This window comes from Culex pipiens, chromosome 1, assembly GCF_016801865.2.
Source record: "Culex pipiens pallens isolate TS chromosome 1, TS_CPP_V2, whole genome shotgun sequence".
Classification (NCBI taxonomy): Eukaryota; Metazoa; Arthropoda; class Insecta; order Diptera; family Culicidae; genus Culex; species Culex pipiens.
In genome coordinates, this window is record NC_068937.1 from 22,194,273 (window position 1) to 22,209,667 (window position 15,395).

The 15,395-nt window shown below is 30.3% G+C and overlaps 1 protein-coding gene across 1 annotated transcript in view; it reads left to right on the top strand.

Annotated features, from left to right (window-relative positions):
• The window catches only part of LOC120429957 (frequenin-1), a 156,916-nt gene that overhangs the window by 32,181 nt on the left and 109,340 nt on the right, over positions 1 to 15,395 (top strand). Inside the window, exon 2 of the mRNA XM_052706276.1 lies at positions 14,652 to 14,927. Within this exon, the coding sequence (XP_052562236.1) occupies positions 14,864 to 14,927 (64 nt within the window). The 5' untranslated portion in view covers positions 14,652 to 14,863. The remainder of the gene's footprint in view (positions 1 to 14,651; positions 14,928 to 15,395) is intronic.

Consider the following 15,395-nt stretch of genomic DNA (forward strand, 5'->3'; position numbering starts at 1 on the left):
AATGTTTTCCCAACTTCATAAAGGCAAACAAATATTTGGCCTCCTTCCGGAAATTAACACCCGCCTCCCTTTTTCCAACGCGGCCCAAGCAGGCTGTGAAATGACAAAAGTGACAGCGCGTGAATTATGATTCTCCCAAGGGGGCTTTGCCCGTAACAAATCTTTGTAATTTGTTTTTGGGAAAATGAGTTTGACCCTTTTTGAAGATGAAGGAGGTCTTTTTGATGACAGATTTTTGACAGTTGACAGATTGAAAGATTGTTGACAGTTGACAGTGTTAACTCCTTAACTGACCGCGTTTTTTCTCAATCTTTTCTTCCCTACAGGTAATCCAAACAAATCGCCACTTTGTTTACCAACTCAATGAACTGTCAAACGACCATAAACACTACAAATGGCCGCTTAAGTGAGTAACTCTGCCCATTTCCCCGGTAACTGCCTACTTGAATATCTGTTCCAGCGCAAAATCCGTCACGTACGCCGGAGCCACTTCTTCGCGTGGAAGACCAAGGGATTCCGCCATTGTCGTGGCCTACTTAACAATCAGCCACACTGGGAAAAAGTGCCACGTGATTTTCATCGGCAAAATCGCTTGAAACCCCCTTCTCCGCTGCATTGGAAAACAATCAGCTTTTCCCGGGGCCACTTTTTCCTCCTCAATGAACGCCGACTTCGTCGTCGATTCTCATCAGTATTCCGCCGTCATAATTCCATTCACTTGAGATGAACGAGGCACGGCGGTGGACCGGCGGAAAAATTCCGCCATTGTTCGTGCACGGTGTAATTTGGGCGGAAATCCTTTTGCCGCAAGGAGGAGGTGGAGGACGGGAAAATGGTTTTCCATCGAACAAAACGGGCAATCATCATCGTCGACGTCAACGATGAGCAAGATTCAGGGCTCCTCCTCCTCCTTCTGTCAAATTTGCGCGGTCTTTTGTTGCCATTTTTCACGGTAATCTGGCTGGAAATTGTCGATTTCCGCGAAAAGTAAAAAAATGCGTCTATTTTTAGCATTTCTAGGTCAACGCGCAGTGGTGGACCCCTCGGCTGTCAAGTTGACAGCGCGCGCACGAGGGGAACGTCACTCTCTGGTGAATTCCAAACTTGATTAGCGCCATTTCCAATTTGCAAGTGGTGAACATGAGTCATTAGATCCGTTTGCGAAGCAATTTGCTCCTCAATTAATAAACATGTTCGATGCGTGTGGGCGCAAATGTCACCTCGCGATGCGGTGGGAAGAGTTGGGTTATGTCAGTTGTGTGGAGGTGGGCGGCTCTTCTATTCAGCTCAAACCACTCACTCGGAATTGTAAATTGGAATTAATCGGCTCACGGTTCGCAACGACAAGCTCTGAGTAGGCTGAATGGAGTGCTTAAACGTCAAATCGTAGTAGGCGTTTCGAATTTTACTCTTGGTACCCCAATCCATTACTGTCAAATCTGACAGTTCCAAAGCAAATCGATTCCCACCGCAAACCCAAGGTCATTAGAAATTCCATTCGAGGCAAACACTTTGCGCACAAAAACCAGTAAGTCAACAAAAGTGAGAACAGAATGGTTCTACACAGTCGGTTAGGCAACAATGGAAGTAAAAAAGAATCCCCAATGCAAATATCTTTACACGGGAATCGTTTGCCAAGAATTTGCCCAAAAATCCCACACGACGACGACGAGAAGGTCACACACGGACAAGTTCGAACATTTGCATAAAGACGAAAGTAAACACACACAGCTTCAGCTCAGAGTTGCCAAGAAAACGACCGTGTCCGGAATGTCATGTTAAAGGAGGCGGGGACCCTCCCTAAAGCCAAACACAAAGGATCTCTGCCTCTGACAATGAACTCAGACTCTCGGATCCACTGCACTGGATTGAATTTGAAAAGGCTTGTGTGATATATGGGTGAATTTGTGTTGGAATCCTAGATGGCGATGCCATTTGTTCGTTGAATCCCTTTCGCGGAGCTGTCAAACCACACGGTTCAGCAAATAGGTGGGATTTGTTCACTTTTGACAGTTCACGGAAAGAAAAATGTATGTTACATTTCAAGAAAAATGAATTCTTAAAATTCTTCAAATTCTTAAAATTCTTAAAATTCTTAAAATTCTTAAAATTCTTAAAATTTTTAAAATTTTTAAAATTCTTAAAATTCTTAAAATTCTTAAAATTCTTAAAATTCTTAAAATTCTTAAAATTCTTAAAATTCTTAAAATTCTTAAAATTCTTAAAATTCTTAAAATTCTTAAAATTCTTAAAATTCTTAAAATTCTTAAAATTCTTAAAATTCTTAAAATTCTTAAAATTCTTAAAATTCTTAAAATTCTTAAAATTCTTAAAATTCTTAAAATTCTTAAAATTCTTAAAATTCTTAAAATTCTTAAAATTCTTAAAATTCTTAAAATTCTTAAAATTCTTAAAATTCTTAAAATTCTTAAAATTCTTAAAATTCTTAAAATTCTTAAAATTCTTAAAATTCTTAAAATTCTTAAAATTCTTAAAATTTTTAAAATTCTTAAAGTTCTCAAAATTCTTAAAATTCTTAACATTCTTAACATTCTTAAAATTCTTAAAATTCTTAAAATTCTTAAAATTCTTAAAATTCTTAAAATTCTTAAAATTCTTAAAATTCTTAAAATTCTTAAAATTCTTAAAATTCTTAAAATTCTTAAAATTCTTAAAATTCTTAAAATTCTTAAAATTCTTACAATTCTTACAATTCTTAAAATTCTTAAAATTCTTAAAATTCTTAAAATTCCTAAAATTCTTAAAATTCTTAAAATTCTTAAAATTCTTAAAATTCTTAAAATTCTTAAAATTCTTAAAATTCTTAAAATTCTTAAAATTCTTAAAATTCTTAAAATTTTTAAAATTCTTAAAGTTCTCAAAATTCTTAAAATTCTTAACATTCTTAACATTCTTAAAATTCTTAAAATTCTTAAAATTCTTAAAATTCTTAAAATTCTTAAAATTCTTAAAATTCTTAAAATTCTTAAAATTCTTAAAATTCTTAAAATTCTTAAAATTCTTAAAATTCTTAAAATTCTTAAAATTCTTAAAATTCTTACAATTCTTACAATTCTTAAAATTCTTAAAATTCTTAAAATTCTTAAAATTCCTAAAATTCTTAAAATTCTTAAAATTCTTAAAATTCTTAAAATTCTTAAAATTCTTAAAATTCTTAAAATTCTTAAAATTCTTAAAATTCTTAAAATTCTTAAAATTCTTAAAATTCTTAAAATTCTTAAAATTCTTAAAATTCTTAAAATTCTTAAAATTCTTAAAATTCTTAAAATTCTTAAAATTCTTAAAATTCTTAAAATTCTTAAAATTCTTAAAATTCTTAAAATTCTTAAAATTCTTAAAATTCTTAAAATTCTTAAAATTCTTAAAATTCTTAAAATTCTTAAAATTCTTAAAATTCTTAAAATTCTTAAAATTCTTAAAATTCTTAAAATTCTTAAAATTCTTAAAATTCTTAAAATTCTTAAAATTCTTAAAATTCTTAAAATTCTTAAAATTCTTAAAATTCTTAAAATTCTTAAAATTCTTAAAATTCTTAAAATTCTTAAAATTCTTAAAATTCTTAAAATTCTTAAAATTCTTAAAATTCTTAAAATTCTTAAAATTCTTAAAATTCTTAAAATTCTTAAAATTCTTAAAATTCTTAATATTCTTAAAATTCTTAAAATTCTTAAAATTCTTAAAATTCTTAAAATTCTTAAAATTCTTAAAATTCTTGAAATTCTAAAATTTCTTGAAATTCTTGAAATTCTTGAAAGTCTTAAAATTCTTGAAATTCCTAAAATTCCTAAAATTCTAAAAATTCTTAAAATTTTCAAAATTCTTAAATTTTTTAAAAAATTTAAATTCTTAAAATTCTTTAAATTTTTAGAACAAATTTTCCGTGTTTTTTCGCGCACTTGTGGGTAGGGTGAAACCAATCGATACACCTGCCCAAAAATGGAATTATTCATGGAGTTCGCGAGGGAATTTCACACACGCAAATTTAGTTATTTACATTTCCGCGCCGGAAAATGCGCCATCTCGCGGCGGGATAACAATCGGCACCTGTGCGGGCCCAAAATAGAAGCCGAAAGGGTAATTTATACGATTTGAATAGAATGTGGAAGTGGGTTTTGCGGGCAAAGGGTGGGTCGAAATTAGATTCCGTTGTTGTTTCCCGCAAAACTCTCCACGGCAATGGCTACTTTGCTAATTCGGTCACATTCGGTCGGCAGTGGCCGGTGACGTGACAGGAATCGGTGGCGATCTTTGTTACAACCAAGGACAAAGTTTAAACAAAGTTGGCCTCGGTTTGCTCAACCCAAATGTCAACGTGACAGCTGTCATCCCTGCGCGCACGCAGGCGGGATTGCCAATTAAAATTCAGCGACCGAAATCGGGCAAATCTGGGCCTAACGTTAGCATTTGGTCATTGTTTAATTACAATAAACTAGCTCAGTTCACCCAGTGGGGGTCCTCCCCGGGGCGCATGCACAAATTACATCACGCTGACGTTCGTTAAATCGATTCGCTTTCATGAATGCAATTTTCAAGCGCTTTGTCATGCGGTAGAAGTTGATAAACAAAGCGCAGATCTGGTTTAACATTTTAAAAGGACTCGAAGGAATCGAACTGTCAAATCTTCAGCTACTCAACTTTGAGTTTCACGAGTAGTTTTGGGTTAATTTTTACTCTTTCTATGATGAAAATATTTTGACTTTTGACAGAACGAGTAATTTTCGACAGAATGAATGACGTTGCGTCAAAACGTCAAACTTCTACACGCTCACCCAAAACCACTCAAACTTTGCCGCCTGAGTTGAGCTCTAATCCCTTCCAAGTTGTTGATTTCCAAACGAGCAATTTATACGCGCTAGGCGAATTGGTTCATTAAATTAATTCGCGCAGCGTGGCGCTGCAACTGTTGCATAATTTTAGGGGACGGGGAGAAAGAACAATAAAACGGATCGGAAATTTATGTCGCGCTCGCGGTAATGGGATATTATTGTTGGAGAGAGAGAGGAACGAGGAATAATGTGTGAATTGTTTGACGTTTGGGCAGCAGCGAGCGTTGGTTGGGATGTGATGTTACAGTTTATGTGGAATGTCATGAAAGTTTGAGGTTAATGGAATTGCGTCGCCGGAAATGTTTGTGTTGTAAATTATTGAAATGAAAGCTGGGTTTGGAGGAGAGGATAATCTGAAATTCAAAATTATGGTTTTGTGGTGCTTTTATGATTCCAGTTATATTTGGGATTGAATGCAATTAAAATAGATACATTTTCAAACTTTGAGTTGTTGCTGTCAAACTTTGCAAAAAACTAATCTTGATTCCAGTTCTGAACTAAATTTTACTACATTTAAATAAATAAATTGAAAAAAAAGGGAAAATCCTTAAATTATTTTAGAAAAATCCCCTTATCCTAGGCATGCACGAGCCACAACAAAATTCCAAAGGGTTAGGCAAAATTTGCTTTCCGAAAAAAAAAATCTTTCAAAAGTTTAAACTTCAAAAAGCTGGTCAAATATCACATTTACAATAAACTTTTTCGTAAAATCGCGATAACTTGTCAAGAATACATGCAAATCCCTTATGTTTACACATCAAATAATTGGTTTTTGTCTACTCTACAACTTTGTACAATATTGCTGGAAAAAATAATTTTTGTGTAGAATGAGAAAAGAATCGGGATGTTGCATACGAAAGTACATAAAATTTCCCATAAAATGACATAACTCTCGATTTTGAAAAGTTATTTTTAATTATTTTTTTGAAATTTTTAAAATGAATTTCAACAAAATAAATAAAATATTGTCAAAAATTTTTTTTAAAAGCCAAAATACTTAAGTAATTTGCATCCAAAATTCACTGCAATGCAACCCTAATGAATTTCATTTTATTTCACATAATTTTTCGATGCCAGATTCCATAAATTTCAATCAAAAGTAATTTTAAAATCATCCAATCATTATAATAATTCCTATTTCTCAAACCTGCCTCCTTGCCAAATTAAAAAAAAAATCCTGCAAAACTTTGAAGGCGAGTTGGAATATCTTCTGACATTCTGGGAACACTGCCAAAAACTTTTTTTTCATGAATTAAAACGTTTTTTTTTGTTTCGAAGCATTTATATGCATTTTTAAATTTTTTAAAATTTGTTTTTTTTGTATGCATATGGAATACCAATTGAATATTAGCTGTGACATTTTTTTAAATAATTGGCTGTATTTTAAATAAAATTTTAATAATATTTAAATGATATTTAAAGAAAGTTACAATAATTTTATTTGAACAATATAACTATAAAATTAAACATTCATAAATGTCTGCAATATTTTAATAATATTTTTGCAATTCCGTCGTGAAACTACTCACTTTTCCTGTCATTCTTGAACGACGAAATAGCCTACTTTTCTGTACCAAAAATAACAGAATCGAATAGCAACACTTTTCAAAATAAATGCTGAAAAGTTCTACTTTTCAGCACTCAAATGGGTGCTGAAAAGTTGAACTTTTCAGCACTTGTTTCGAAAAGTAACACTCTTCAACATTTTTTTGATTTAAACGATTTATTGACAAAATACATGAAAATTTGACTTGAAATTTCACTCAGTTTGTGTTTTTTGGAATTGCAAAAAATGTTGTATGGAACTCGTTGCAAAACTTGATTTTTTCAGCACTCTTCGTATTTATCCAACTCGGTGAACCTCGTTGGATAAATGTACGACTCGTGCTGAAAAAATCCTCTTTTTGCAACTTGTTGCATAATAGTCGTTTATGTAGTCAATAGTTTAACAATACTTTAACATTTTGAAAATATTTTAACACTATTTTTAAAGCAATATTTAACTTTATTTACACCGATTTTTCACAGTTTTTCTACAGTTCAGAATTAATAAAAACATCAATATTTTATACAATAATTTTAAACATGTTTAAGTAATAGTTTTAACGATACCCTTATAATCTTTGAACATACTCAATCACTATTTTTTATAATATTTTTACATTATTTAAAAAATATTTTTACATTGTTTTTATCACTATACTATTGAACAACAATCCAAAAATAGTTTATATAACATTTTTTTTATTTTTTTTTATTCTTGCATTCTTTTTTTTTTTTAAGAAACTTCATCATCCCGGTACGAGAATCGAACTCACGACCTCTGGATTGGAAATCCAGCACGCCGTTAGTCGAAACCCATCCCCTACCGGTCAGTATTCCCTGTGAGCAGATTTACTCTTTGAAGGGATCTGACTTTGCCGAGCCAGACAGGAATCGAACCCATCACCTTCCGCTTACAAGGCGAAACCCGTAACCTCACGGCCACGGAAGCTCGGCATATACAATATTGTAAAGCATTTTTTTACCAATAGTTCAACAATGCTTTAACATTTTTAATATATTTTTACAATGTTTTCAGAAATATTTGAACGCTATTTTTCAAGCAATATTAAACTAAATTTAAACAGATTTTTTTAAATAACAAATTTTTAATGTTTTGGACATTGCTTTATCAATATTTTTACAGTACAGTATTTTCAAAGCAATCCTCAGTATTTAAAAAAATTAACATATTTTAGTAATAATTTTAATCGATACCCTAACAATCATAATATTAAAAAATATTTAGCATTATAATATTCCAAAAAAAAAACAATATAAATTTTATACAATATTAATTTTGATGATTTTTTCAAAAATATTTCAACACTTTTTTTGAACAATGATTAACTAAATTTAAACAAATATTTCCCTGTTTTTGAATAATGATTTAAAAATATTTTCGACAATACTTTTAATTTTTTATACAGTATTTCAAAAAAAAGTATAAACCAATAATTAAAAAATATATATATGAGCAATATTGTAAACAATTATTTTATAAATATTTTCAACGATATTTAAAAATTATTCCAACAAATATTTTTCAATATTTCAGCAATATGTAATAATATTTGAACAATATATTTTATATTCTATTTGTGTCAATATTTAATATTTTTTAACAAAATTTCTAAATTACTTTTTCAAAACCACCAATGCACCATGTGAGCAGTTCTCTAGGATTTCGGTCATTCGATTTTTTTTTTGTATTTTTTAATCCGACTGAAACTTTTTTGGTGCCTTCGGTATGCCCAAAGAAGCCATTTTGCATCATTAGTTTGTCCATATAATTTTCCAAACAAATTTCGCAGCTGTCCACACAAAAATTATGTATGAAAATTCAAAAATCTGTATCTTTTGAAGGAATTTTTTGATCGATTTGGTGTCTTCGGCAAAATTGTAGGTATGGATACGGACTACACTGGAAAAAAATGGTACACGGTAAAAAAAATTTGGTGATTTTTTTATTTAACTTTTTATCACTAAAATTTGATTTGCAAAAAACTACTATTTTTATTTTTTTTTATTTTTTGATATGTTTTAGAGGACATAAAATGCCAACTTTTCAGAAATTTCGAAGTTGTGCAAAAAATCATTGACCGAGTTATGAATTTTTAAATCAATACTGATTTTTACAAAAAATCGAAATATTGGTCGCAAAATTTTTTCAACTTCATTTTTCGATGTAAAATCAAATTTGCAATCAAAAAGTACTTTGGTAAAATTTTGATCAAGTTAAATCCATATTTAGGTGACTTTTTTTAAATAGTCGCAGTTTTTCATTTTTTTAAATTAGTGCGCATGTTTGCACACTTTTGGCAAAAATATTTTTGAAAAGCTGAGAAAATTCTCTATATTTTGCTTCTTCAGACTTTGTTGATACTACCTTTAGTTGCTGAGATATTGCAATGCAAAGGTTTAAAAACAGGAAAATTGATGTTTTCTAAGTCTCTCCCAAACAGCCCACCATTTTTTAATGTCGATATCGCAGCAACTAATGGTCCGATTTTCAATGTTAATATACGAAACATTTGTGGAATTTTTCGATCTTTTCGAAAACATTATTTTCAAAATTTTCAAATCAAAACAAACATTTCAAAAGGGCCAAACATTCAATATTACGCCCAATATTTCGATTTTTTGAAAAAATCAGTATTGATTAAAAAATGCATAACTCCGTCAATATTTTTTTGTACAACCTGGAAATTTCTGAAAAGTTGACATTTTATGTCCTCTAAAACATATAAAAAATAAACAAATTAAAAATAGTGTTTTTTTTGCAAATCAAATTTTAGTGATAAAAAGTTAAATAAAAAATCACCAAATTTTTTTACCGTGCATCATTTTTTTCCAGTGTAGTCCGTATCCATACCTACAACATTGCCGAAGACACCAAATCGATCAAAAAATTCCTTCAAAAGATACAGATTTTTGAATTTTCATACATCATTTTTGTATGGACAGCTGCGAAATTTGTATGGAAAATTATATGGACAAACTAATGATGCAAAATGGCTTCTTTGGGCATACCGAAGGCACCAAAAAAGTTTCAGTCGGATTAAAAAATACAAATATTAAAATTGAAGAAAAAAGACCGATTTCGTAGAGAATTGCTTATGTGTTTCCTATGTGCATAGGGCCTTTTGAAAAAGTAAGCAAGATTTTAACAGTGTTTAAAGAAAATACAAATATTTAAAAATATCTTGAACTATATTTCAACAACATTTAATTTTTTTCACAATTTTTAACAATATTTTACCAATATTTTAGGCCGTTGCAAATATTTTTCAAAGTTTATGTCGCCCCCTCCCCTTCAAAATTGGTCTGAAAAATCAGGGGACAAAAAAAAAGTTTTTCCAAAAAACTTCAAAATTTCCATGAAAATAGTGAAAACAATCTAAAATGCATTTTTCTGCATTGATAATCATATTTAGCATGTTTGGCTTGTTTACCGCAAAAATTTTATTTTTCGAAAAAAATAAAATTTTCGTCAATACTTAGATAATTCGGAAATTAATGATGGCAAAACGACTGGACAGGTGTATAATTGCATTTTACACCACTTTTATCATTAAAATGTTGAAACCGTGGCTCGTAATTTAAATTTTTATACTTTTTTATTTTTATGCCGCCCCCCTCAATTTTGGTCAGAATCGAGGGACAAAAACTTCAAAAAATATTTGCAACGGCTTTAACAATATTTAAACATTTTTTTTTTGAATAATTTAGCAAAATTTCCACAAAACTTCAAAATGTTGCTAAGATATTTAAGAAATAAATGTTATTTTTGTAGTATAATACAAAAAACAACGCCCTTTATAAATTTAATTAACCACGTATTTTGACGACTTTTTCAATCAAAATTACCTATAACCATTCTATGTTCAGCTAACCTGAAAAGTCTAATTCTTCCCCGAACCATACACAAAAGCCTTCACATTCGAAAATTATCAACCCTGAAGAGGAGACAATGACACACACACACACCTTTTCGAATTTATCCTGTCCCAAAGACCGTCGTATCTCTTGCAACTAAAATTCCTAACCTCTCAAAATTGCTCACATACATCATCCCGATATGCACTTCCGAGAGCCGACAGACATGATGTCCTCATCATCACGGCATCATCATTCTCGCATCACCTTTTGGGTCGGTCAGCTGGATGACGATGGGTCAAACTGTAAAAGGGGGGGCACATTCAGATGTTACGTAACGCGTTTACGCTTTTTGACAGACATGTTTTAGTTGTGGAGGAAATGAGTCAAAAAATTCCAAATTAAAGCGTTACGTAATATTTGAACGTACCCCAAAAGGGGGTAATGTTGATGACCCGTATACCTGGCCAGTTCATCGTCCGATTCGCAGCAAGCCATGCGAAATGAAGTGATAACCTTAAATCTCTGAATCAACCCAGTGGGCAAGGCCGCCAGATACATGACTTGCTCGGATTGCTAAAAACAATACAGGAACACTGTTGTGAAGTTTGCAAATGTGATGGGGGCACTTTTGGAATAGTTTCGGAATTTGTCCGACCACATGCAGAGAATAATTGATTCGGAAAAGTTGAAAAGTCAACCCCTCGTTTCTCTTAAAAGTTGTGCTATTTTACACCAGAGGGCCGCCGGTTCATGAAATGGAGAAAGAGATATCTAAAAAAAGTCATTTCACCAACTTTTGCCCAACATTTTTCCGCAAAGTGTGGCGACGACGAGAAGAGTGGCTGCCCCCTCGGATTTTACATTTCCGGCAAGCGTCCGAGATAAACACAACAACAACAGAACAGCAGAGTGTGTGAAAAGTGGCTTTCGTTGCGGGTTAAAACGGCAAAAACTATCCTCCAAACGGGAGGGTGAGTCGCTGGCAACACTGTTCGGTGTCGGAAGCTCTACCAAAACATTCTCTTTCCCCACTCACACGGAGTTGTGATTTTTATTTACACATTTTGCGATTTTGCAGACCCCTTTGGGGACTTTCCCTCTTCGGCCCTTTTCGAAAGTGCTGGGATTAACCGAGCGGAAACTCGGAGTGCTTTCCCGTTTTTTATTTGCTAAAAAAACCTAAAAGTGAGGTTATGTGTGACACCAACTAGGTTCATTTTTCCACGCTCGCTGCACCATCTAGCGGAGCTTTTCGACAAATTTTCGCTCGAAACTGTCAGATTTGATTACAAAGAGAAATTGTGCAAAACTGGCAACACTGCTGACTCGCAGCAACGCGATGCGTTCCATAAATTTTCGGCAACCACTCGAGAGCGGTGACCAGCCCCTCGAGTAAATCAAACAAAATGCAAACGAAATCCATCTTTTCGGTGGTCGGAACGGAACGGATGTGGTCGAGTTTTCAATTTTGACGTTGGAGGGTGTGTCCTCGAGAGGGAGTGCAATTTTGCAGGGATTAAATTGTGGGGGTTAGATGAGAGTGTGGAAAGTTTAACGAGAATAATTGAAATTTAGATTTTTGAGTGTTTTTTTCTTTAAAAAATTAATTCTAATATTCAAACTGAGAAATCTGTCTTAAAGTTTAGAATAAAAATTAAATATTGATGATTTGATGTGACAAAATAACCTAAAATATTTTTTTTAATTTAAAATTATTTAAATAAATTTTATATTCATTAATCCGTTAATTGTAAATTTTGTAATTTTTGTAATTTTTGTAATTTTTGTAATTTTTGTAATTTTTGTAATTTTTGTAAATTTTGTAATTTTTGTAATTTTTGTAATTTTTGTAATTTTTGTAATTTTTGTAATTTTTGTAATTTTTGTAATTTTTGTAATTTTTGTAATTTTTGTAATTTTTGTAATTTTTGTAATTTTTGTAATTTTTGTAATTTTTGTAATTTTTGTAATTTTTGTAATTTTTGTAATTTTTGTAATTTTTGTAATTTTTGTAATTTTTGTAATTTTTGTAATTTTTGTAATTTTTGTAATTTTTGTAATTTTTGTAATTTTTGTAATTTTTGTAATTTTTGTAATTTTTGTAATTTTTGTAATTTTTGTAATTTTTGTAATTTTTGTAATTTTTGTAATTTTTGTAATTTTTGTAATTTTTGTAATTTTTGTAATTTTTGTAATTTTTGTAATTTTTGTAATTTTTGTAATTTTTGTAATTTTTGTAATTTTTGTAATTTTTGTAATTTTTGTAATTTTTGTAATTTTTGTAATTTTTGTAATTTTTGTAATTTTTGTAATTTTTGTAATTTTTGTAATTTTTGTAATTTTTGTAATTTTTGTAATTTTTGTAATTTTTGTAATTTTTGTAATTTTTGTAATTTTTGTAATTTTTGTAATTTTTGTAATTTTTGTAATTTTTGTAATTTTTGTAATTTTTGTAATTTTTGTAATTTTTGTAATTTTTGTAATTTTTGTAATTTTTGTAATTTTTGTAATTTTTGTAATTTTTGTAATTTTTGTAATTTTTGTAATTTTTGTAATTTTTGTAATTTTTGTAATTTTTGTAATTTTTGTAATTTTTGTAATTTTTGTAATTTTTGTAATTTTTGTAATTTTTGTAATTTTTGTAATTTTTGTAATTTTTGTAATTTTTGTAATTTTTGTAATTTTTGTAATTTTTGTAATTTTTGTAATTTTTGTAATTTTTGTAATTTTTGTAATTTTTGTAATTTTTGTAATTTTTGTAATTTTTGTAATTTTGTAATTTTTGTAATTTTTGTAATTTTTGTAATTTTTGTAATTTTTGTAATTTTTGTAATTTTTGTAATTTTTGTAATTTTTGTAATTTTTGTAATTTTTGTAATTTTTGTAATTTTTGTAATTTTTGTAATTTTTGTAATTTTTGTAATTTTTGTAATTTTTGTAATTTTTGTAATTTTTGTAATTTTTGTAATTTTTGTAATTTTTGTAATTTTTGTAATTTTTGTAATTTTTGTAATTTTTGTTATTTTTGTAATTTTTGTAATTTTTGTAATTTTTGTAATTTTTGTAATTTTTGTAATTTTTGTAATTTTTGTAATTTTTGTAATTTTTGTAATTTTTGTAATTTTTGTAATTTTTGTAATTTTTGTAATTTTTGTAATTTTTGTAATTTTTGTAATTTTTGTAATTTTTGTAATTTTTGTAATTTTTGTAATTTTTGTAATTTTTGTAATTTTTGTAATTTTTGTAATTTTTGTAATTTTTGTAATTTTTGTAATTTTTGTAATTTTTGTTATTTTTGTTATTTTGACAATTTCAACAATTTTACCAATTTTGACAATTTCAACAATTTTACCAATTTTACCAATTGTGACAATTTTGACAATTTTGACAATTTTGACAATTTTGACAATTTTGACAATTTTGACAATTTTGACAATTTTGACAATTTTGACAATTTTGACAATTTTGACAATTTCGACAATTTTGACAATTTTGACAATTTTGACAATTTTGACAATTTTGACAATTTTGACAATTTTGACAATTTTGACAATTTTGACAATTTTGTCAATTTTGACAATTTTGACAATTTTGACAATTTTGACAATTTTGACAATTTTGACAATTTCGACAATTTTGACAGTTTTGTAAATTTTAAAAATGTTGACAATTTTGTGTGTTTTGTGTTAAAGTGTTTTTTTTAAATAAATTTTCTATGACTGTGCAAAACGTCACGACTTTGTTTACACAGTGAAGTAAAATTAGAAAGAACATTTGATGTGAATTTTTTTTTGTACTTATTTTGTTTGTTAAAAATAGTTTTATTTAATATTTCGGAATCGTACAAAAATAGACGAAAAACATTGATAATGTAAGTCTAGAATCAAATGCACGTTCCACTGTCCTTCATCCTTGCCGAAACCTCACCAAAAGAGCCGTACAAACCACCGAATCCGGTCCCAGGCACTCGAACTTTGGAATGTAAACACTAAACGACCGTCCCGGGACCGTCGGACGCGTCGTCCGAGTTGGCAATAATGTTGGTTTTAGTCCGCTCCGTTCCCGTTGACAGGTCGCTATGAGCCCCTCGAGGTCGATCTTGAAATTCAATTTTCGGTGCACTTGAGCGTACTGGCAACACTGCAATTTGACGTTTTTGCGCTGAAATTGAGTTTTCCACGTGCGTTATTGTCGATTTACCGTCAATTATCGGGCTTAATTGTCCGCAACGTGCAATTTCGAGCTTTTTATCGAGCTCAAACAGTTTAATTGTCATTTATACTCGCCGATTTTCGGCCATTTTCCTGTGCGCGGTCACGGCCGCCATGTTTAATGTAGTGTAAATTTAATTTTTGGTTTTCTCTTTGTTCTTCTCCGCAGAAATGAATTGAAATCGTCGAGACGAGACATGAATCGCTAACCTAACCTGCAACAAGGAAGAAAAAAGCCACAACAATTTGACAGTTGCAAAAGTTAAAGCGAGTGTAGTTTGAGCCAATTTTAACCCCTTCCCCGGTTTAGCGTGTGAGCAAGTGGTGACAGGTTAGTGACAGCACGGCAGGCGGCGACAGCGGCAGCAATCACCGGAAACCATGGGCAAAAAGAACTCCAAACTAAAGCAGGACACCATCGATCGGCTGACGACGGCGACATACTGTGAGTATTTGTGCTTGTTGTTATTGTTATTCTAATCGAAGTAGGCCGCCGTGAATATTCAACAGGGACTTGTGGCGGCGATGGGTCAAGGCTAATTGCCGGGTAATTAATCCGGGCTTTTTGGTTATTTTGGGTGGGAAATCCACAGAAGGAAGTTGGGAATTGGGAGTTAATTTTGTTTTTGAAAAGGGGAGGGGGGTTGACCTTAAGCTTTAATGTACCGAGGAATTACCCCGGACGAGGAGAAGAAGGATCGTGACAGTTCGACATGGAAAGTCACTTTCACTGTGGTTAGCAGCAGGCTGGGCGATAACTGTCAAATGAGAGGGGTAAAACACTCTTGGAATATTTGTTCTAAATTTAAACAATTTTAAGAATTTTAAGAATTTTAAGAATTTTAAGAATTTTAAGAATTTTAAGAATTTTAAGAATTTTAAGAATTAATTTTAAGAATTAATTTTAAGAATT